This window comes from Hyaena hyaena, unplaced genomic scaffold (genome assembly GCF_003009895.1).
Source record: "Hyaena hyaena isolate Hyena2069 unplaced genomic scaffold, ASM300989v1 scaffold_153, whole genome shotgun sequence".
Classification (NCBI taxonomy): Eukaryota; Metazoa; Chordata; class Mammalia; order Carnivora; family Hyaenidae; genus Hyaena; species Hyaena hyaena.
Genome location: NW_024080785.1, coordinates 2,249,897 through 2,268,309, shown reverse-complemented (window position 1 = coordinate 2,268,309; position 18,413 = coordinate 2,249,897). Strand labels below are relative to the sequence as shown.

Genomic DNA, 18,413 nt, shown 5'->3' with positions numbered 1-18,413 from the left:
CACCGGACAAGCCCTCAGGAAGGCTGTTATGCATCAGGTTCAGGCCCAGAAACAATGATGGGGAGAATGCATATATTTTTTTTAATGTTTACTTTTGAGAGAGAGATAGTGAGCGAGCAGGCAAGAGTAGGGGAGGGGCAGAGAGACAGACAGAGAGAGAGAGAGGAGAGAGAGAGAGAGGATCCTAAGCAGGCTTGTGCTGATAGCAATGAGCCCGATGTGGGGCTCGAACTCACAAGCTCTGAGATCATGACCTCAGCCTAAGTTGGACGCTTAGCCAACTGAGCCATCCAGGCGCCCTGCATGGTTTTTAACCTTCATTGGATCCTTCTCAAGGATCCTTCTCGAATCCTTCCCAGTTGCTTCAGGGGTGAGGGGTGTGTGCAGTGTGCTTGCAGGCTCTCCACGCTTCCTCCCGCAATAGCAGCTTGTATTGGCCTGTTTGATTTTTGCATGCTTTTGCGAAAGGTTTTGTTTGAGGAGAGTATACCGCAAGTATACTTAAAAAAGTAAGTAAAAAAAAAAGTATACTTTTTTAAGTATACTTAAAAAAAGTAAGTCATGGATGATTCTTGAGTGATCATAAGACTTGAGTCAGAGTCTTTAATTTGACTCGATGTTTCCTCCATGATTTCCCTTCATATTATCCAGGGTGCAAGGTATCTTCGTATTATCCAGGGTTCAAAGTTGATGTGTGCAATTTTCAAGTACCATATTGCTATCTAGAAGCTGCCCCTTTCGAAGTGTGTTCCTGCACATGCTTGTACATTGTTCATTTCCTGCAGTGTCTTTCTAAGAGGTAAGCCTGCTTGAATTTCTCCAACCTTCCATTCAGCCCTTAATTCCTTTAAATCCTGGCTTTGCTAACACTACCCAGAGCCTCCTTTGTATTCAAACCTTTTCTGAGTGTGTTATAATGCAATTATTCTTCTATCCTTCTCATTTCTTGTATCACTTTCTTTGCCTGTAGCTTTTATTCAGTTAATATAGTCTGCACCTAATGTTACTTAATTTTTTTTAATGTACCCGTGTCTTTTGAAGTGTATTATATGCTCCCCGTGGTCAGTCAGCCTGTGTTTTACATGCATTTGTACCCTGTGGTCCCTCACATCGATCTCTGTTTCTGTGTATCTACTTCAGCTTTGAACTATGAACAGTAAGGATGAGAATAAAACATTGATATTCTCCATCCTCTTAACAGAAAAATCTAGTAGCACCCTCTGCCTATATATGATTATTTCCCTAAAAGAAACCTACATGATGTATTTTCAGGCAAGCATGTACAAAATGACTCCTGCATTTTCTCCTCAGCTATCTTATTTCTGTAGATATGGGTTTGGTTTTTTTTTTACATTTTTTAATGGTTATTTATTTTTGAGAGAGAGAAAGAGAGAGGAAAAAAGAGGCATAGAGAGAGGGAGACAGAATCTGAAGCAGGCTCCAGGCTCTGAGCTGTCGGCGCAGAGCCCGATGTGGGGCTTGAACCCATGAACTGTGAGATCATGACCTGAGCTGAAGTCAGATGCTTCACTGACTGAGTCACCCAGGTGCCCCTCTGTAGATATTTAAGATATAATCGAATACACATAAATTTGATTTACCCAAGACCTTTTTAAAGCTCATTAATTGCATAAAGCACATTTAAATTTTTGGGCTTGAAGTTGGAGTTTTCTCATTCTATACATAATAATAGCAGCAGCAGTAGAAATAACAGCATGGGCCATCTCATGAGCACATATGATGTGCCAGGCAGTCTGTTAAATGCCTTGCATGGAGTATTTTTGACGTCCTAGTTCATAATTGTTCACAAGTTCATTAATTTGCCTCAGATCACACAGCTAGGAAGCTATTGATTTGAATCCAGCACTGCGTGATACTAAAACCCAGGCAATTTCTATTAAACCATAAATCTGTTTGGTAGCTCCTTTTTTAAAAAATTCATTTCGGCCTAATTGAGGTGTAATTGACTTATAACATTATAAGATATTTAGAGTGTACATCATGGTGATCTGATCTACAAATACACTGTGAAAGGATACTTCCCCATAGAGTTAATTAACACACCCATCACTTCACATATTTATCTGTGTGTGTGTGTGTGTGTGTGTGTGTGTGTGTGAATGTTCAAGTTCACTTACAATACACTGTCATCAGCTGTCGTCACTGTGTTTCACATTAAGCCTTATTCATCTAACAGGTGATACCCTTTCACCAGCCTCTCCCTATTTCTTCCACCCTCCCAGCCCTATGGCATCCATCTTTCTATTCTCTCTTTCTGTAAGTTTTATTTTTTAAAAAATTCCTCATATAAGTGGTACCATGTAGTATTTGCCTTTCTTGGACTTATTTCACTCATCAGGTAGTTCTTTTTCAGATTCTCCATCTCTTACACTCCTCCCTAAACTTATTCCCACCATTAACACCAGTGTGATTTGAACTGACACTTAAACCATTGCTGAGTTTGCCTGCTCCAGCCACTAATGATGTGACTTCCAGAGACACACTGTGTTATGAAAGCAAAGACGGTATTTCTTTAAAAATGAGGGGAAATGTGGCCAGTGGCCTGGGTTGCTCCAGAAGGAACCCATCTGAAATGAGGCATCCTGTTGAGGCTGGACACTGGTAAGGCAGTTTGACATGGCGCTCACAGGCATGGATGGGGGTATACTGATATGGACTGAAAGACTAGGCTGCCACTTAAGAGCAGTGTCACTGGGGACAAGCCTCCTGCTTTGTAAGAAAGAACTGGCAATTTTCATACATCCTTCCTGGCATTGTGGGGATTCATGAGGTCATCATTCAATGCTCTGCTTAATAATGATAACCACTAACAGTCAATTGTGAGTTTTTCAGAGTGGTACATAGAATAAGCTTTTTGTGTTTCAGGCAAAACTGTAACCAATAATACAGACTTCCCCTTAAGTGCATTAAAGTCAGTTCTGTAGCCTGAAAACCCATAATTCCTGTGACATTTAAATATTAACAGCATGGTGAACTAAAATGACAACTGAGCTCAAAATAAGTTTTGAATTCAGCACTTTAAGATCACATAGCACATAGAATGCATAATATGAATGTACTTAATACCACTGGGCCATACATTTAAAAATGGTTTAAGGGCCACCTGGGTGGTTTAGTTGGTTAGGCATCTAACTTCAGCTCAGTTCATGACCTCACGGTTTGTGAGCTCAAGCCCTGCATTGTGCTCTGCACCGAGAGCTCAGAGCCTGGAGCCTGCTTTGGATTCTGTCTCCCTCCCTTTCTGCCCCTCCCCTGCTTGCACTCTGTGTCTCTTTCTCAAAACTAAATAAACATTAATTTTTTTAATAAAAATGATTGAAAGTGGAAATTTTATGTTTTGTTTCAAGTTTATTTATTTTGAGGGAGGGAGCAAGCAAGTGTGGAAGCACAAGCCGGGAAGGGGCGGAGAGAGGGAGGGGGAGAGAGAGAGAGAGAGAGAGAGAGAGAGAGAATCCCAAGCAAAGCCCAATGTGGAGCTTGATCTCCCCAACCTATGAGATCATGACCTGAGCTAAAATCAAGAGTCAAAAGCTTAACCAACTAACTGAACCACCTAGGCGCCCCTGGAAATTTTATGTGTAGTTTACTACACTACACAAAACTTTAAAATTCCATACAATCAAGAAAATGAGATTGGGTTTCTGAAAAGGTATGTTCCAACTTTGAGTTGCAAACATTGAAAGTCCTCTAATTTTCCTAAACTGTTCTTTCTTGAGGATTCGACTATATCATGATTTCTCAGCTTCAGCACCACTGACCTTTTGGACTGAATGATTTTTTAAAAATTTTTTAAATATTTATTTTTGAGAGAGAGAGAGACAAAGGTGAGCAGGGGAGGGGCAGAGAAAGAGAGGGAGACACAGAATCCAAAGCAGGCTCCAGGCTCTGAGCTGTCAGCACAGAGCCCGACGTAGGGCTCGAACTCACAAACTGCGAGATCATGACCTGAGCTGAAGTTGGACAATTAACCTACTGAGTCTCACAGGCACCCACCCCCCACCCCCACACTGAATGATTCTCAGCTACGAGTGCTGTCCTGTGCATTGTAGGATTTAAGCTATATCCTGGCCTTTACCCACTAGGTTCCAGGAGCATCCCCTCACCTAGTTTTGGCAACCAAAAATGTGTCTAGACATTGCCACCTGTCCCCTGGGCAATAGATGAATTTCTCTCTGTTGAGAACGGACTAAATTGGTGGTTCCCAAGCTTCCTTCTTTACTGGAATCACTCATGAAACATACTGAACATACGGAGAGGATTATTTGTAGGTACAGTCGGAGGCCCAGGGATTCCTGTTTTTATCAAGCTCCTTGGTGATGCTGATGCTCTTGGGGCCAGATTTGGAAATCACTGTTGTGAGGCCCTCTACATTTCTGACTCTCTCTGTCAGCAACTCATCTGGCTCCCACAGTAACCTTCAGTGAGAGATTCAGTACCCCCCTCAGTACGATGGTCCCACTAATTCTTCACCTCTTCTTATTTTACACAGTGTCCAAACTTAGCATCTGCAGGAGCTCCTTCTGTTCCACATAACAGAGATGTGACAAAGCCCATGTGATGCTGCAGTATTGCTTTGTGTGATGTCATAATAAGGTAGAATGACACTGTGACAGGAATAGTCATGTCTTATCTGATTTGTACAACTATTGAATTTGCTATTGTGGCTGTTATTCCTTAAACCTCCTTTACAATAAAGTGACCGGATCATTTCCTTTTCTGTTTTAGCTCTCTCTTTGTGTGACAGAGTCTATATAACCTCATAAAAAAAAAAAAAAAAAAAAAGCAACACTTTAGAAGGGAAAGACAGCAAACCTATTTCTCCCCTCAACCATGAGTTCAGCTTAATTGAGCAAGAATGAAATGTTAGCATTCTGCTTTACCTTCTGAAAATGAATTTCAGATTTCAGTTTGCTTTCCAGGTAGATTTCAGGAGAGAAATCTTTCTGCAAGGGGGTGGCCCTCGTGAGAAGAACATCCCTTTCCTTGTTCCAACCATGCATTTTGGGAAGATTTATTTTTGTCCTATCAAAGCCATCCGCAATCAAAAGACAACCAAATGGCTTTGAGATAAGATATACCCATTTGCAAAACGATTGTAGATGGACCATTACTCTGGGACAAGGATGTACTGATCTGTGTGGATTTATCAGCCTCATCACCATAGGATGCTGGTCATTTCCGGCTCACTTCTTTCTTGACCTCCTGACCCATATAAACAACCACGTATCAGCCTATGTGCCTTGGCCATCTATATGTCATCTATACGTCCCTTGCTCTGCAAGCTCAATATATTCAAAACTGTCCTATCGTTCCTTCTACTCCAAGATCTGTGTCTCTTTGCTTCGGAATCTTCATGGTTTCCTTTTCCTGGTGATAGATGGGAACATACACCTAGTGTGCTGAAGCTGAAACTGTATGTCCTCCCTGGCTTTTCTGTCCAATCAGTTACCTCAGGAAACTTGCCCACATCTGGTCCCTCTTTGTCACATCTGCTGCCACTGCTGTTCTGGTTGGCCCTGTTTTCCCTGGGTGGTGGAGGAGCAGGGAGGGCAACAAGAGACAACTTAAAAATAAGTGTGTCAGATGTCTCCCAAAGGGAGAGGACGATATCTATCTGAGCAGGAGATTATGAACACAAAGGAGGTAGATAGAAATTGAGGAATATATGACATCACAAAGAATCAGTTAGAAATCTTAGAAGTGGAAAATATACATATGGTAAGTGAAATATAAAAAAGAAGGAGAACTACAGAGTAAGTGAAAACAATAAAATGCACAGACAGAATAACCCCAGGGTACATTTGGCTAAAAACAAAATTGATAACTTGGAGAATGAGAATGAGGAATTCATCCAGAACATAGCCCGAAAGATAAAGGAATGAAAACTATGAATTTCAAGCTGTGTTAAAAGGATACATTAGGAAGTGGCAACCTATGTCTAGCTGGCAGTCCTACTAATAAAGAATGTGGGGCACCTGTGTGGCTCAGTCAGTTAAGCGTCTAACTTCGGCTCAGGTCATGATCTCATGGTTTGTGAGTTTGAGCCCCACGTCAGGCTCTGTGCTAATAGCATGGAGCTTGCTTCAGACTTCCTGTCTCCCTCTCTCTGCCCATGTCCCACTCTCTCTCTCAAAAATTAATAAATGAATATAAAAAAAGAACAGAATGAATGGTTGAGAGGCAATATTTGAGGAGGAACTGAAGAGAAATTCTGCAGTGGAAGAGAACAGGGGCTCTGGATTTGGCTGATTGGATGAGTAGAGGCTTTGTTATTAGGAGCTAAATGGACTTAGTACTCTATCCAAGAGCCACAGGAAAAGGAAAGGTTTATAAGTAGGGGATTGACATGGTATGATTTGTGCTTTTAGAAAATTTCCCTGCTGAAAGCAACCTAAAATCTGCAATTCATTTTCAGAAGGAAAAGCAGAATGCTAGCGTTCATTCTTGCTCAATTAAATGGAATTCTCGGTTGAGGGGAGAAATATGTTTGCTGTCTTTCTCTTCCAAAGCATTTGTATGTTTTGCAAGAGGTAAAATGAAATAAGAGAGATTATTTAGACAGGCCTTGCAGTAGCTCAGGCAAGAAGTGATATGCTGGTGCTTAGGACGGTGGTGGGAGATAGAAAGAAGTGAAGCATGTCTCATCAAGATGTATAGTAGGATTAAATTGGCACAAAATTGGTGATTGATTATAGGTGGGGGGGGTGTCGGGTAAGGGAGAGGGAAATGTTAAAGATGATTCCAAGATTTCTTGTATGAATAGCTGGGCAAATTGTGGTAACAGCTATCAAGATAGTGGAGGGATATGTAGGTGGACTCACAGTCCTCATGGAAACCTTACTCCAATGGGTGCAGGAGAATAAGGCAATTATCTATATGGCTGTACCTCCTTTCAGATTTCCTTTGGGTTTCAGTGCACTGGCCAATTTGGCCACTTAACTGGTCTCTCGACCTCCAGTGCAATCACCTGTCATTAGAAAATGTACTTGCTTATGTCACTTTCCTGCTTAAAAACTCACGATGGGTCCTAATCATCAAGAGCTGTTTATATGACATAGACATCTTTTGCCTCTGGGTTGCCTCTTCTGCCCCTCTCTCATTCATGCATATGACATTGTTCCTATGCCACATGATCATCCATTTAGCCAAGGCTTTGCATTTATTAGATGTTCAACCAAAAGTGCCCTAAGCAACCCACATATCCTCTGTTTTTAATTCCTTCTCTGTACCCAGAAGCAGAATCAAGAAGAAGGTTTAGCGAGTCACCTATGGGATTGACTTGGTAGGGCTGAAGAACCGACAGTATGAAGGGCAAGGGAGCTGTAGTGTTGATTCCAAGCTTATTTTCTGGAAAACTAGGAGAAGATGAGTAAAAGTTGCAAATTAGGAAAGAGTTTTGGGGTAGGATTTGAGTCTGAGGGTATGGAAGAATACACACTCAAGTTAAAAAGGCCCGAGACAGAAGGGTACTACATAGAGGTGAGGGCTGGAGGTGTGGATTTGTGCATAAGGTGAGAAGGGGACCAGAACACAGAGAACTCTTCCACTGGATGTCAGAAGTCTCGGTGTTAACTTAGGATTTCATCACAAGGCAGGGTCGTCTACTGTTCTCATGGAAGTGCTAAAACATCATGCCTTAAATAGTGCTCATCACAGACTCACTATGTGCCAGGAACCAGATGCCCAGGAACCAGATGCCCAGAAGTCCAGCACCCTTTCCCTTGGGTGTTAGCTCTGGGCACTTGGGCGTATTGTTCACAGTTGCCAGGACTCCAGATTTGGGATGGAGTTAAATAGCATGGATTCTGAAATTATATAGGTCCAGGTTCAAATTCTGGCCTTGTTCTAGATGCCTTGAGGCTTTGAGCAAGTTGCTTATCATCTCAAGATCCTGTGACAGTTTTCTTATTTGTAAAACAGACTTATTAATATCATCTTGTAGGGGGTATATAGTAGTCAGTCAATAAATAGTAGCTATTACTATTGCCATTAGTGTCAGAAGGGCTGGCCAAATGATGATAGATAATAAAAGCCTGGGTTGATGATATCTCAAAGTTAGGGGAGGTTTAGAAAGTGCATGTGGCTGTGGCCATTGTTTGCATACTCCAGACCCTTCGAGAAGAGCCTGTTTTATTATTCTTCAAGGCTATGGTTCAGCCTTAGATTACCATTGTCCCATTCATGGGACATCTATTTGAGACTTGAGAGTCCATGTCCTTATACTGTTTGCTTGCAGATGTTCCAGCACATCCATTACCACTCAGAAAAGAAGGATGAATTGGCATTAGCATATCCACTCAGAAACAAGGAAGCCCACTACATAGCAAAGAGGGTCAAGAAGCAAAAGGGAGGGAGAAGTTGAAAAAGGAAACTCACTTCTTAAAAACTCCCTTTGCCACCAGTTCCTCTCAGCGTGCTTTTAACTGCTGTCTTATATCCAGTCTCTGTTTCTTTGCAGTTTACAAACCTACATAATCCTGTGTTTAAACTGAACCTGAACCAGGTAGGGTTCTGGCTTTCTTGTGTCTGCTCACCTGCTCTGATAATATCCTATCCATCGGGGTCCACAGTCATTTCTGTTTATCCTACTGAGCCTGTCTGCCCTTTAAACTTTAAATCATGCACATAAATACTTATTAACCTTCCACATAAGAATTTGACACAAAAAAGTAGACTTTCACAGGAGTGAAGGTAGGCAGACCATCCTACCTGAGCTAGTTTGGAGTGTGAATCCCTCCTTTCTGGAGAGAACACTTAGCTGCATGCATGTGTGGAGTAGAAGAACATGGAGAGCCATCTGGGCATACTTCTTGGAAAAGACTGGTATCAGGGAAAAGTGAGAGGGATATAGGAAATAAGAGATTAGTTGTTACTGCTGCCTGAGATACTGAAATTTGGGGGAAAATATGTTTCTAATATCACTAGCAACATTGATATTAGGACAATATAAAATAGTCAGGGGCTAGGAAGGAGAATCAAAAAAGATAATTGATATGAGTAGTGCTTTGTTTTGCATTGTTCATTTTTATATTTTTGTCACCTTCAAAAATTTCAGTGTCCCTTCCAATTGAAGAGAAGTACAGTTTCTACTCAGGAGAAATACCAGAATACCCCAAAGAGAAAGCTTTTTTTCCACTTGTATTTATCCTACTAACACACAAAATTATTTATGTCTTGGCTCATTTACACAGTCCAATGATTTTTATGACACAAAGATTATACTTTATCTTGCTAAAATGATAATGCTAATATTTAATTCGTTTCATGAAGCTTGAAACAAGTCATTATAAGGAAGCCATTTTTGAAACGAATCATCATTTGCCAGGAAAAAGGTGGCATAGCTTATCTTCTTTCAGTGTTTAAAGTTAATGTGATACACATGGTCTTACTACTTTGGAGATATAGATGATGTTATGAAGCCCTTTGTCGCTTCTGATAATTAATCGAATCTTGTGTCAGTGATTCACATTGAAACTGTTATCAAAATGCTTGCTTTCCAAGAACCAGCTAAATTTGCCCAGGTCATTCAGATTATTCAGGCTGTGATAGGAAAACAGAGTAAGCACACATGCCTCTCAGAGCACATCAGATTCCTCTATACAGAAGCTATATGTCTCTGAAGCATGGAGAATCGTCATAGGGCTCATTGAGGGAAAAATAAAGCTGTTCTAAGATGACTTGTGTCATTGACACAATGTCAGGAAGCACCTCCGGGAACTAGGCAGGTTACCGTACATTAAAGTTTCTCCGAATCCTATTGTAGGCCAAGTCGTAGTTAACATGCGTATCCCTTCTCAGAGGTGTCCTGACGTGTGGAAGCTGGGTTTCGTTTCTTTCCGGGCCAACATTACTCATAACTGCTGTGCAGAATATGTTCAATGAATTTCCATCTATAAAAGCAAAGTAGAATCCCAAATGCTGTGCTGTACCGCCTCAAAGTGTCAGAATAAAGCATCTGTCACATTCTTTTAAAGCACTGGAGAAAGGCTTTTTAACACACTAAGACCAAAAACTTTAAGTCTTTGTGGAAAATAGTTTTGCAATTAAAGGACTGTAAAACACTGGCCGTATGGAAGGGCAGATGCATGGTGGGGATCGGAGATTGCTTCTGTTTTCCTCTTGCTATGTTCCATCTTTAGCTCCTGCGTGAGCTTTAGCGGCTGTCAGAAAGAGACCAGAAGAAAGGGAAAGACGCTAAAAGTCTGGAAAAAGAAGATGTGGTCTTAATCAAACAATAGTCACTAATTGCGCCCCTTGTGGGGGCCCAGAAGCCACTTGCCTGAAGTGACAGAGGTGTCTCAGAGGTGGTTTCTGCCTCCGTAGCAAGTATAACCAAGTTGGCAGACGAAATGAAAATGAGCTGAAGAATGAAGACTAGGAGATGAGAGCCATAGGCAGCACCCAGGTTGGAGTCACGCAAAGAAGAAAAAAGAATTGGATATTCATTCATGTATTTATTTCATCAGCTTTATTTGTTTTACTTTTTTTATTTTTATATATTTCTAGGAGAGAGAGAGAGACAGCACGAGCAGGGGAGGGTCAGAGAGAGAGGGAGACACAGACTCTGAAATAGGCTCCAGGCTCTGAGTTGGCAGTCAGCACAGAGCCCGATGCGGGGCTCAAACCCACAAACCGCGAGATCATGACCTAAGCGAAAGTCGGACGCTTAACCGACTAAGCCACCCAGGCGCCCCTTCATCAACTTTTTAAAAGAGTACCTGCAAAGTGGCAATACAGGATACAAGAGTTTTGAAAGAAGCTATTCATAGGTAACATTATGCAGTACCTTACCCTGTCCTGGGTGCTATTTCAAAGGTTTTACATGTGCCATCTCAGTTTATCTTCACGGTACTATTGTGCGTGAGGTACTGTGTTTATTTTTAGTAGAGAAAATGGAAACACTGAGAGAAGTCATAAGCTTAAAGATTACAAAACCTGGAGCTGCAGCAGTTGGAGTTCAAGCCTAACCTGAGGTCATTTCCTAAAGTTGAGAGCTCATAGTTGAGGGAAGATCTAGAAAAGCAGAGAGTGGATAAAAATTTAGCATTCCCAATGCTTTTCAGGTGTCTGTTAACTTAATGTCACCACATAAGCCCTCCTCCCCCCCGCCACCATGTCATTGAAAACATTTGAAGTGAATAAGGTTTCAGTGAAGCCAGGCTCTGTTTTCTGGATGATGTCCATTTTGGGACAAGTGTGTGCCTGAGAAGTGACTGTCAGAGGCTAGAACCTCAGCCCACAATCTGTAGGTGCTCACAGCACGTGGCTACATCGCTGGGGGTGCTACCAGCCTCCACGGGTCCGTGTCAAGGTAGCGATGTGGGCAAACTTAAGAGCCTCGAGGTGAGCCTTTGGGCCTGGTGAGTCTCCAGCACAGATGCCTCAGCCAACGGATAGGAACAGGTGGTTAAACAGGAACTGTGCTCATTGGAGGCATGTCAGGGATGGGGGCATGGATGTGGTAGAACCGCAGGGTTCTCTCCAAGGAAAGGAGCCTCAAGGCAGGCTGGACTCTGCTTGCCCCTAAAGCAACAAACAGAGATTCCCAAGGATGTTTCTTCTTGGTATTCTCTGATTCCTTAAAAGAAGCATGTGGTTTGTGTGAGAGCACAGTTGTTTTTCAAGAGATAAAAGGGAGCCAAGAAGAAGATCTGGTTTAATAAGGGAGACGATGAAGTGTTAAGCTTTCATAAAAGGGCGGCAGGATATCCACGTGGATCTGCACGAGTGGTTATTGGAAATGCTGGACCAGACCTTAGAAGAGGGTCAGAGAGGGAGGCATGGATTCAGGAATTTATGATACTGGCATTTCATTAAAGACAAGGGAGAGACAATAAAAAGGAAAGCAAAGGACCGACACCCACTTTAATGAATAGAGAGAAGAGAGTGTTGCCAGAGAAGTAAGATGAAAAATGAATTGCTAGAGAATTTGGCCATTCTCAAAAATCTAGCCAATCTTATAAAAAGTAGACACACAACTCTTTTTGTATAGGAAATTCTCTATCCTAACTCGCGGTCTTTGGTAAATTCAGTTAGATAAGGGAATTCTTTTGGAGAATAAGAGTTAAAGTTAAAAGAGAGGAATAAATCTTAAAAAACAAAAAAAGCTACTCCTTGAATATAACTGTTGGCACATGGTACTTTGCCAATCAGATTCATATGGAAATGCATACTTTGACAAATAAAAATATTTCTTCCAACATTAAAATTTCTCCAGAATAATATAAAGGGAAGACATTCTTTTCTATGCTGCAAGATGACCTCACTGTTGCTAAGGGGAATGAAGAAAAGAGTATGGTGGGCTGGAGCCATCTCTAATCACCTGCACGGTGAAATCTGGTAACTGTCTAACCCTCCAGGCTGTCCATAAAAACATACCTGTTCTTCCCATCTCGTCTCACTGCTGAGTCCAAGAAGATAGCTTTGACCTTCAAAACAAAAAGCTTAAGAAACTTGGTTACTTTTTAAAAATGTTTAAGTAGACTCCACAACCAACGTGAGCTTGAACTCACAACGCTGAGATTCAGAGTTAGACGCTCTATTAACCAGGTGCCGCAGTTATAATTTTTTTTAAGTTATGAAGACATACTTAGGTAGTTAAAATAATTTTGCCTCAATATTCTAAATCCAGATAGAGTCAAATAGAGTATAACATTTTATTTTTAGCTCCTTTAGGCTTTATGGAATCACAGGGAGAAGAACCAGTTTTTGCATTTTAGACCAAATTTTCTTTTTCTCCTGAGCCTTTTCTCTCAATGAAGTGAAAAGTAGATTGTTCATCAGGTCTATAGAGAGCAGTCAAGGTGTCACCATACTTCCCAAAACTTAGAGGACTGGGCAGATAGGCAGAAGCCCTATGCTGTTTGAGCAAATGTTAACCAAAACATGGGCAGAGCTGGCTGGCATTTGGCTTGGAATGTAAGTGGCACAAGGAAACTCACGTCAAACTGAGGGCTTCATACAGGAAGTGAGAAAAGTGGTAGCATCAGGAAAGTGTTTTCGGTTTGGATGTCTTGTTCAGTCCCAGTTTATGATAGTGCTGATGGATGGTGACAGTTATTTGATGGGTATCTGTTTTATCACCTGTTGAATTACACTCGTCATGAGCCAGCTCCCTCAATGCTTTTCCAAGCCATGAATCACAGAACTCCTTCGAGAGTCATCTGTGCAGAGAGTAGTGGCAGCCTCCACGTGTCTAACAACTTCTAGCCAGCAGCTGCTTAAGAGCCACTCAGTGTAGATTACGGGGTAGGAAGGGGGATGTGTGTTAATTAATACAGGCTATTCTTCAGAATAGTTTCCTTTATATCCAAGCCTTTTGTTTGTTTGTTTTTTAGCAGAAAGTGAATGTGTAGGTTTTCCATTGAACAAAAAATGTATCTGAGTCTTCTTTTAGATTCTACTAGCACCTACATACTGTGTGGTAACTAGTACTGAGAGCTGGAGAAGATTAACACAGATGAATTAAGAAGTTTTCTTCTCAAGGGACTAGAAGATAAGACAGATACAAAGTCTGGGGGAGTGATTTATTTAATGTGCTAAGTACCGAGAGGGAGTGACCTCTATCTGTGTGGTGGGGGAGATCAGGGACATCTGCTTAAAGGTGGTGGCTTTGAAATGGATATTACTGGTAGTAAGAGTTCATTGCTAGAGGTGGAACAGAAAGAAAGAGAAGGACATTTCCACAAGTGCTATAAAGTGTAAGTATGGAAGTGGGGTTTTCTAGTCCTTTTTTTTTTTTTTTTTGGTGAATCATGAATGAAGGATACTGGGGCCAAAAGAGTGACCTGAGCAAAGTTTGTAGGGAAAGTCAGATTGTGTCCACTTATGGCTAATGTAAGGATTGGAGAGAAAGATGCTGGGAGTGTGGAGACTTACTTGCAAGGATCTGGGGATGGCATCCTGGGAACTCTTAACAGAGGTAGTAGTAAGGTCTAGAAAGGATAAAGCGGAGACAAGTTGTGGAGGAAACAAGGATGAGACTCAGTGGAAATGTGTATAGCACAAAATAGGGTAAAGAATAGGGGAAGGCAGGATGAATTCTCTACAAAAGTATGTAAAAAACTGCCCAGTGTAGGCAAGTCCATTGTAGGAACTGATGGAAGATAGGAATCGGAGTTTGAGGTGGCAGTGGAGCATTTGATTGGGAATTTGTGGTGAGCCATTAGTAATGAAGGGCTGGCATTCTGGAGTGGTTGGGACGAGGGACAAAGAATGAAAGGTGATGGGACTGGGGGAAGATTTCCCTGGTAACAGGAGCTGGGATGGGGAGTGTCAGTGTGCTACGAGAGTAGTTAGGAGGTGAGAAGTCATGATGTGCCTTTAACTCAGTTGACCAGGCGAATGAGGAAACAAAGGCTCCTGAGCAGAAGTGGGGCAACCAGAGCGAGCCGTCGTGGTGGAGGTGGGGGCCTTTGAGGTGCTGCTGCTGTGCTGTTGTTGGGGCAGGTTGATGGGTGAGAGTGATGGTTTTTGTTTGTGTGTTGAATAAGCTGCCTGAAGGAGAGGTAGGTACTCTATCTAGCAAACTGCCAGAGATGTGCAAGAGACTGTTGGGAGCCAGAACTATACACTCAGGGCAGTTGAAGAGAATGAGGAACTGACCAATTAAGCAAAAGCGGAAGAGACCAGAACAGCAACATAGAGTTAGGAAGCTAGAGGCAAAAGAGGAAGAATTGAAGAATCTCTTGGCTTTTATTGATGGTTTATTGGTTAAAACTGTATGAGACTGAAGGAAATACCATGAAAGTTCTGGAAAGAGGGTTTCCAAAAGAAAGTAATAGTAATAGTGTCAAATAAGGTGGATGCGTGAAGGGAGAGGAGGACTGTGAAATTCACTGGCAGTAGCTTTGGGTGGTGGGAACTGATATTTCACTGGAACAGCAAGAAGGAGGAGACAGGTGTGAAGTGGGCCATGGAACCAGCCCCATCCTCACATAACATTCACTTTGAGTGGGTAAGGTTGCCCGATGGGTGTGAAATGTTCAGTTAACTGTGATTCCTTTTCATCGGTGGCTTAGAGCCTTTGTATAATCTTTGTTAAATCTCTAAGTTCTTCCATCGTCTTTATGCCTTTCATCTCTCCAGCCTGAGAATGCTCTAGATATAATAGTACCCCATAGACTTCCGTCTGTTCAAATTTGATTCTGAATCTGTGAGTCAGACCTGAATTAAATTCTTAAATTCCTCTATGATACCTCAACTAGGAAGTCTAATTCTGGGAGCCGTTGTGTCAGATGCCTTCTCCTACCTCAGTAGCAACGCTTTATTGGTCTGATCTGTGTTTCAATGTAATTCAAGGCTGCCATCCAGCCTTGTTATTTAGATTTCAGTTTTGAGGGTGTGAAAAGTAAGATTAGGGGGCTAGGAGTGATAGGTCTTCATGAAATACGGATAGCCTGGAGAAGGCTCTGGCAGTTGGAAGTGCAAAATCCTCATCTCCTGGGCAAAGTTTTACTCCTAAAATTCCTTTGTCTTTTGGTTGTGAGAACACCTTTGCCCCGACACTCAAAGCTAAAGCCATAAACAATGGATAAGTTCTTGCGAAGCCCGTGACTTGTATAACATGTAACTTCACTGCAGAAACCAGCCTCTATTTCTCTTCTTATTCTAAAGGAGGGAGCGACTCAGGATGTTGGGATACCCCAGCATCTTGCCACTCCTCAGTGATTCTAGGTTCCCCTTCTCCCCCCTGGGTTTTTAGGTTAGTCAGACAGTCTTTTGAACACATGGTGGTAGACTCAGTTGTAGAGGCTAGATCTCTGGAGGGCAAGAGTTCATTGGAGAAACACTGTGGGCTGAGCTGGAGTCAGCTTTTAGCTGGGGCTGGAGGCCCTTAGAAGGGACTATGAACAGTGTTCAGAATTCACTAATAGGGCAGACATGGTAACATCGTGTCCAAGGGCTATTCTGCGACAAGAGAGAGTAAGAAGCCAGAACCCTAACCCTTAACCCTTTTTGAATTTTTTTGCTCTTTGCGTTAATTCTCATTTAATTTAATTCCTACAGCAGCCCTGAGGAATGGGTAGGTCCTATGCCCATTTTACAGATAAATTAGTTGTGGTTTGGCAAATTAAGGAAATTATAGGTTATACTGTAGACCAGTTAAGCAGTTAGGATTTGAACTGGTTCTGCTTGATTCAGAATTCCTTTCCCCATACCACATTGTCCTTCAGAGGGACAGAAGCACAGCATGTTTATATGTAGACAGCTTTTTGTATGTTTGTATCTGAAAATCCAACACCATGTGTTGTCTTTCTTTGATTTTTCTGCCCCCTTTATTTCTTGTCTGTGATTTGTTCTTTCTGCTGACACGCTACCGCCCACCCCAGGAGACAGACAGGGGGGGTCTGTTTGTGTCCAGAATAGAGAGGTTTCAACATCACTGGGTAAGCTGTATGTGTCTCTGGGCTGCATTCCTTCCCTCTGGGGGCAGGCGGAGCGGAACACAGCTGTGGCTGTTAGGCCTGGAGCACAGCTGTAGTCAGCCGGCCAGTTGACACCATGGCACATGGTGTCATGGTCTCATTACTCAAGTGTGTCCAGCTCAAGCTGCTGCATGATTGGCATTTGTCAGGGCCACGGTTAGAAGAATTCTATGCCCTTTGTAGGAAGAATTTCGCAATGCCTTCTATTCCATTTGCCGCTCGTTCTCATAAAAATATCATGAATCCAAGCTTGTTTGCATAACACCAAACTGCTGGTTGCCTGCTTCATGTACTAATCCCAAGGAATTCTGGATATCGTTTGACCTTGGGGCTCTCATTGCCTGTGAGATAGTTGAACAGAGCTATGTTTTCATCTTGATTTTAATGCAGCTACGTTAAATATGATGAATATTTTGTTCAACTAATAATGTTAAGAATAGAAAAAAAGGACCACAAGGGTAGTAAATCATTAATATCTGGTGGTGATGGCCGGTAGATTACACTTTGAAAAAACAACAGACTCAATGACAACAATCAAGAATAGCAAATGGAAATTCTCCTTACTTAGATATCTCTTTATTAGGCCCCTTTTCTTCTTCTTTTTTTATTTAAAATGATGAAATGAAACTAACAGCATTTCCTCTTTTTTGCTATTTTGCAGAAAAAACCACTGTCTGCAATAATAAAGGAAGTCTGTGATGGGTAAGTGTTACTTAGGATACATTTGACTTGCTTCAGTCCACAATCTGAGAAGGTAATAAAATATTCCCGAGCAATTATGAAACGGTATTCATAAGTCACTACCTGACCTCCCCAAGGACATCAAGAATTACTATGTAAGATTTACATGCCCTCTTACACACAAAAAATACTGTTATTCCTCGAAGAGCACAAAGTATGAAATGGCTGGTGTATGCACATGGGGTCGGTTTTCTTTATTTTGAAAAGTTGTGGTTCATTCATCCTACTCAGTGGGGAGCTGTCTGAAGTTCCCAAGGTTAAATACACACCTCGTCGGGAATAAATTGAGAGGACCATTCAGGCTCCCATAGAAGGTGAAAGAATTTAAAGGACAAGTCAGTGTGTAGTTGTGCTGCCCCAGGGAACTTCACAGTGTTACAGCCTCCTACTTCTCTTTGGCTAGCCTAACATCCAAAGGGAAAGCATATATAGAAGTGCATGAGATTTGTCTACTTCTGAAGCAGAATTATGAAGAGATTGTTACTTGGAGTTTATCTAAGACCTGGGATACTTAATTAGAGTGTTTCCATTTGCAGCAAGCACAGGGATTGGGGATTACAGAAGAGACAATTGAAATGTAGCAAATATCAAAAATTTAAACTGCATTCATTTCTTCCTTCCTACTCCATTTCTTCAAAATGGGGGAGGAATGTAACATTATATTTAAACACCCCTGCCTCAAAGCCATGAAGGGGAAATGCTTCAAGGTACGCAACATTCCAGGCAGTAGGCATGAATAAGACCAAGAGGATCCATGTAGGAAAGGATTGGTCAGGGTACTGCAAGGTGGGCTAATGTCATTTTGTTTTAGCAACCTCATTGTGGGGTATGTTGAGTACTGGCCAAATTCCAAGTGTAGGGGGCTTGGTTCATCTAATTGTGTCACACTATAAAAATGAAAATGACCACTTTTTTTTTTTTCTGATCAGTATATGCTTATATATTTTTAAGGTGGTCCCTTGCCAACCATGAATACTTTGCACTGCAGCATGCTGATAGTTCCAACTTCTATATCACAGAAAAGGTAAGTCAACCACATTATTTAATCTGGGACACTTCTGTTTAAAAAAAATTAAAATATGACTGATGTTTCCTGTGTTCAGGACTAGACTAGACATGCTGATCTAAATTTTAAAACTCTACCATCCGTAAAAATAGAGTGTGCAGAGCAAACGACTCCTACTTTAGTATTAACTAGGCAATCATTAAGCCCTTCAGGATTGA

The 18,413-nt window shown here is 41.7% G+C and overlaps 1 protein-coding gene across 5 annotated transcripts in view; it reads left to right on the top strand.

Annotated features, from left to right (window-relative positions):
• ELMO1 (engulfment and cell motility 1) overlaps positions 1-18,413 on the top strand; it is a 530,720-nt gene that overhangs the window by 102,264 nt on the left and 410,043 nt on the right. For all 5 annotated transcript variants that reach the window (XM_039239137.1, XM_039239135.1, XM_039239134.1 and 2 more), the window contains 2 exons: positions 17,110-17,150; positions 18,141-18,213. In XM_039239137.1, coding sequence (XP_039095068.1) covers positions 17,110-17,150; positions 18,141-18,213 — 114 coding nt within the window. The remainder of the gene's footprint in view (positions 1-17,109; positions 17,151-18,140; positions 18,214-18,413) is intronic.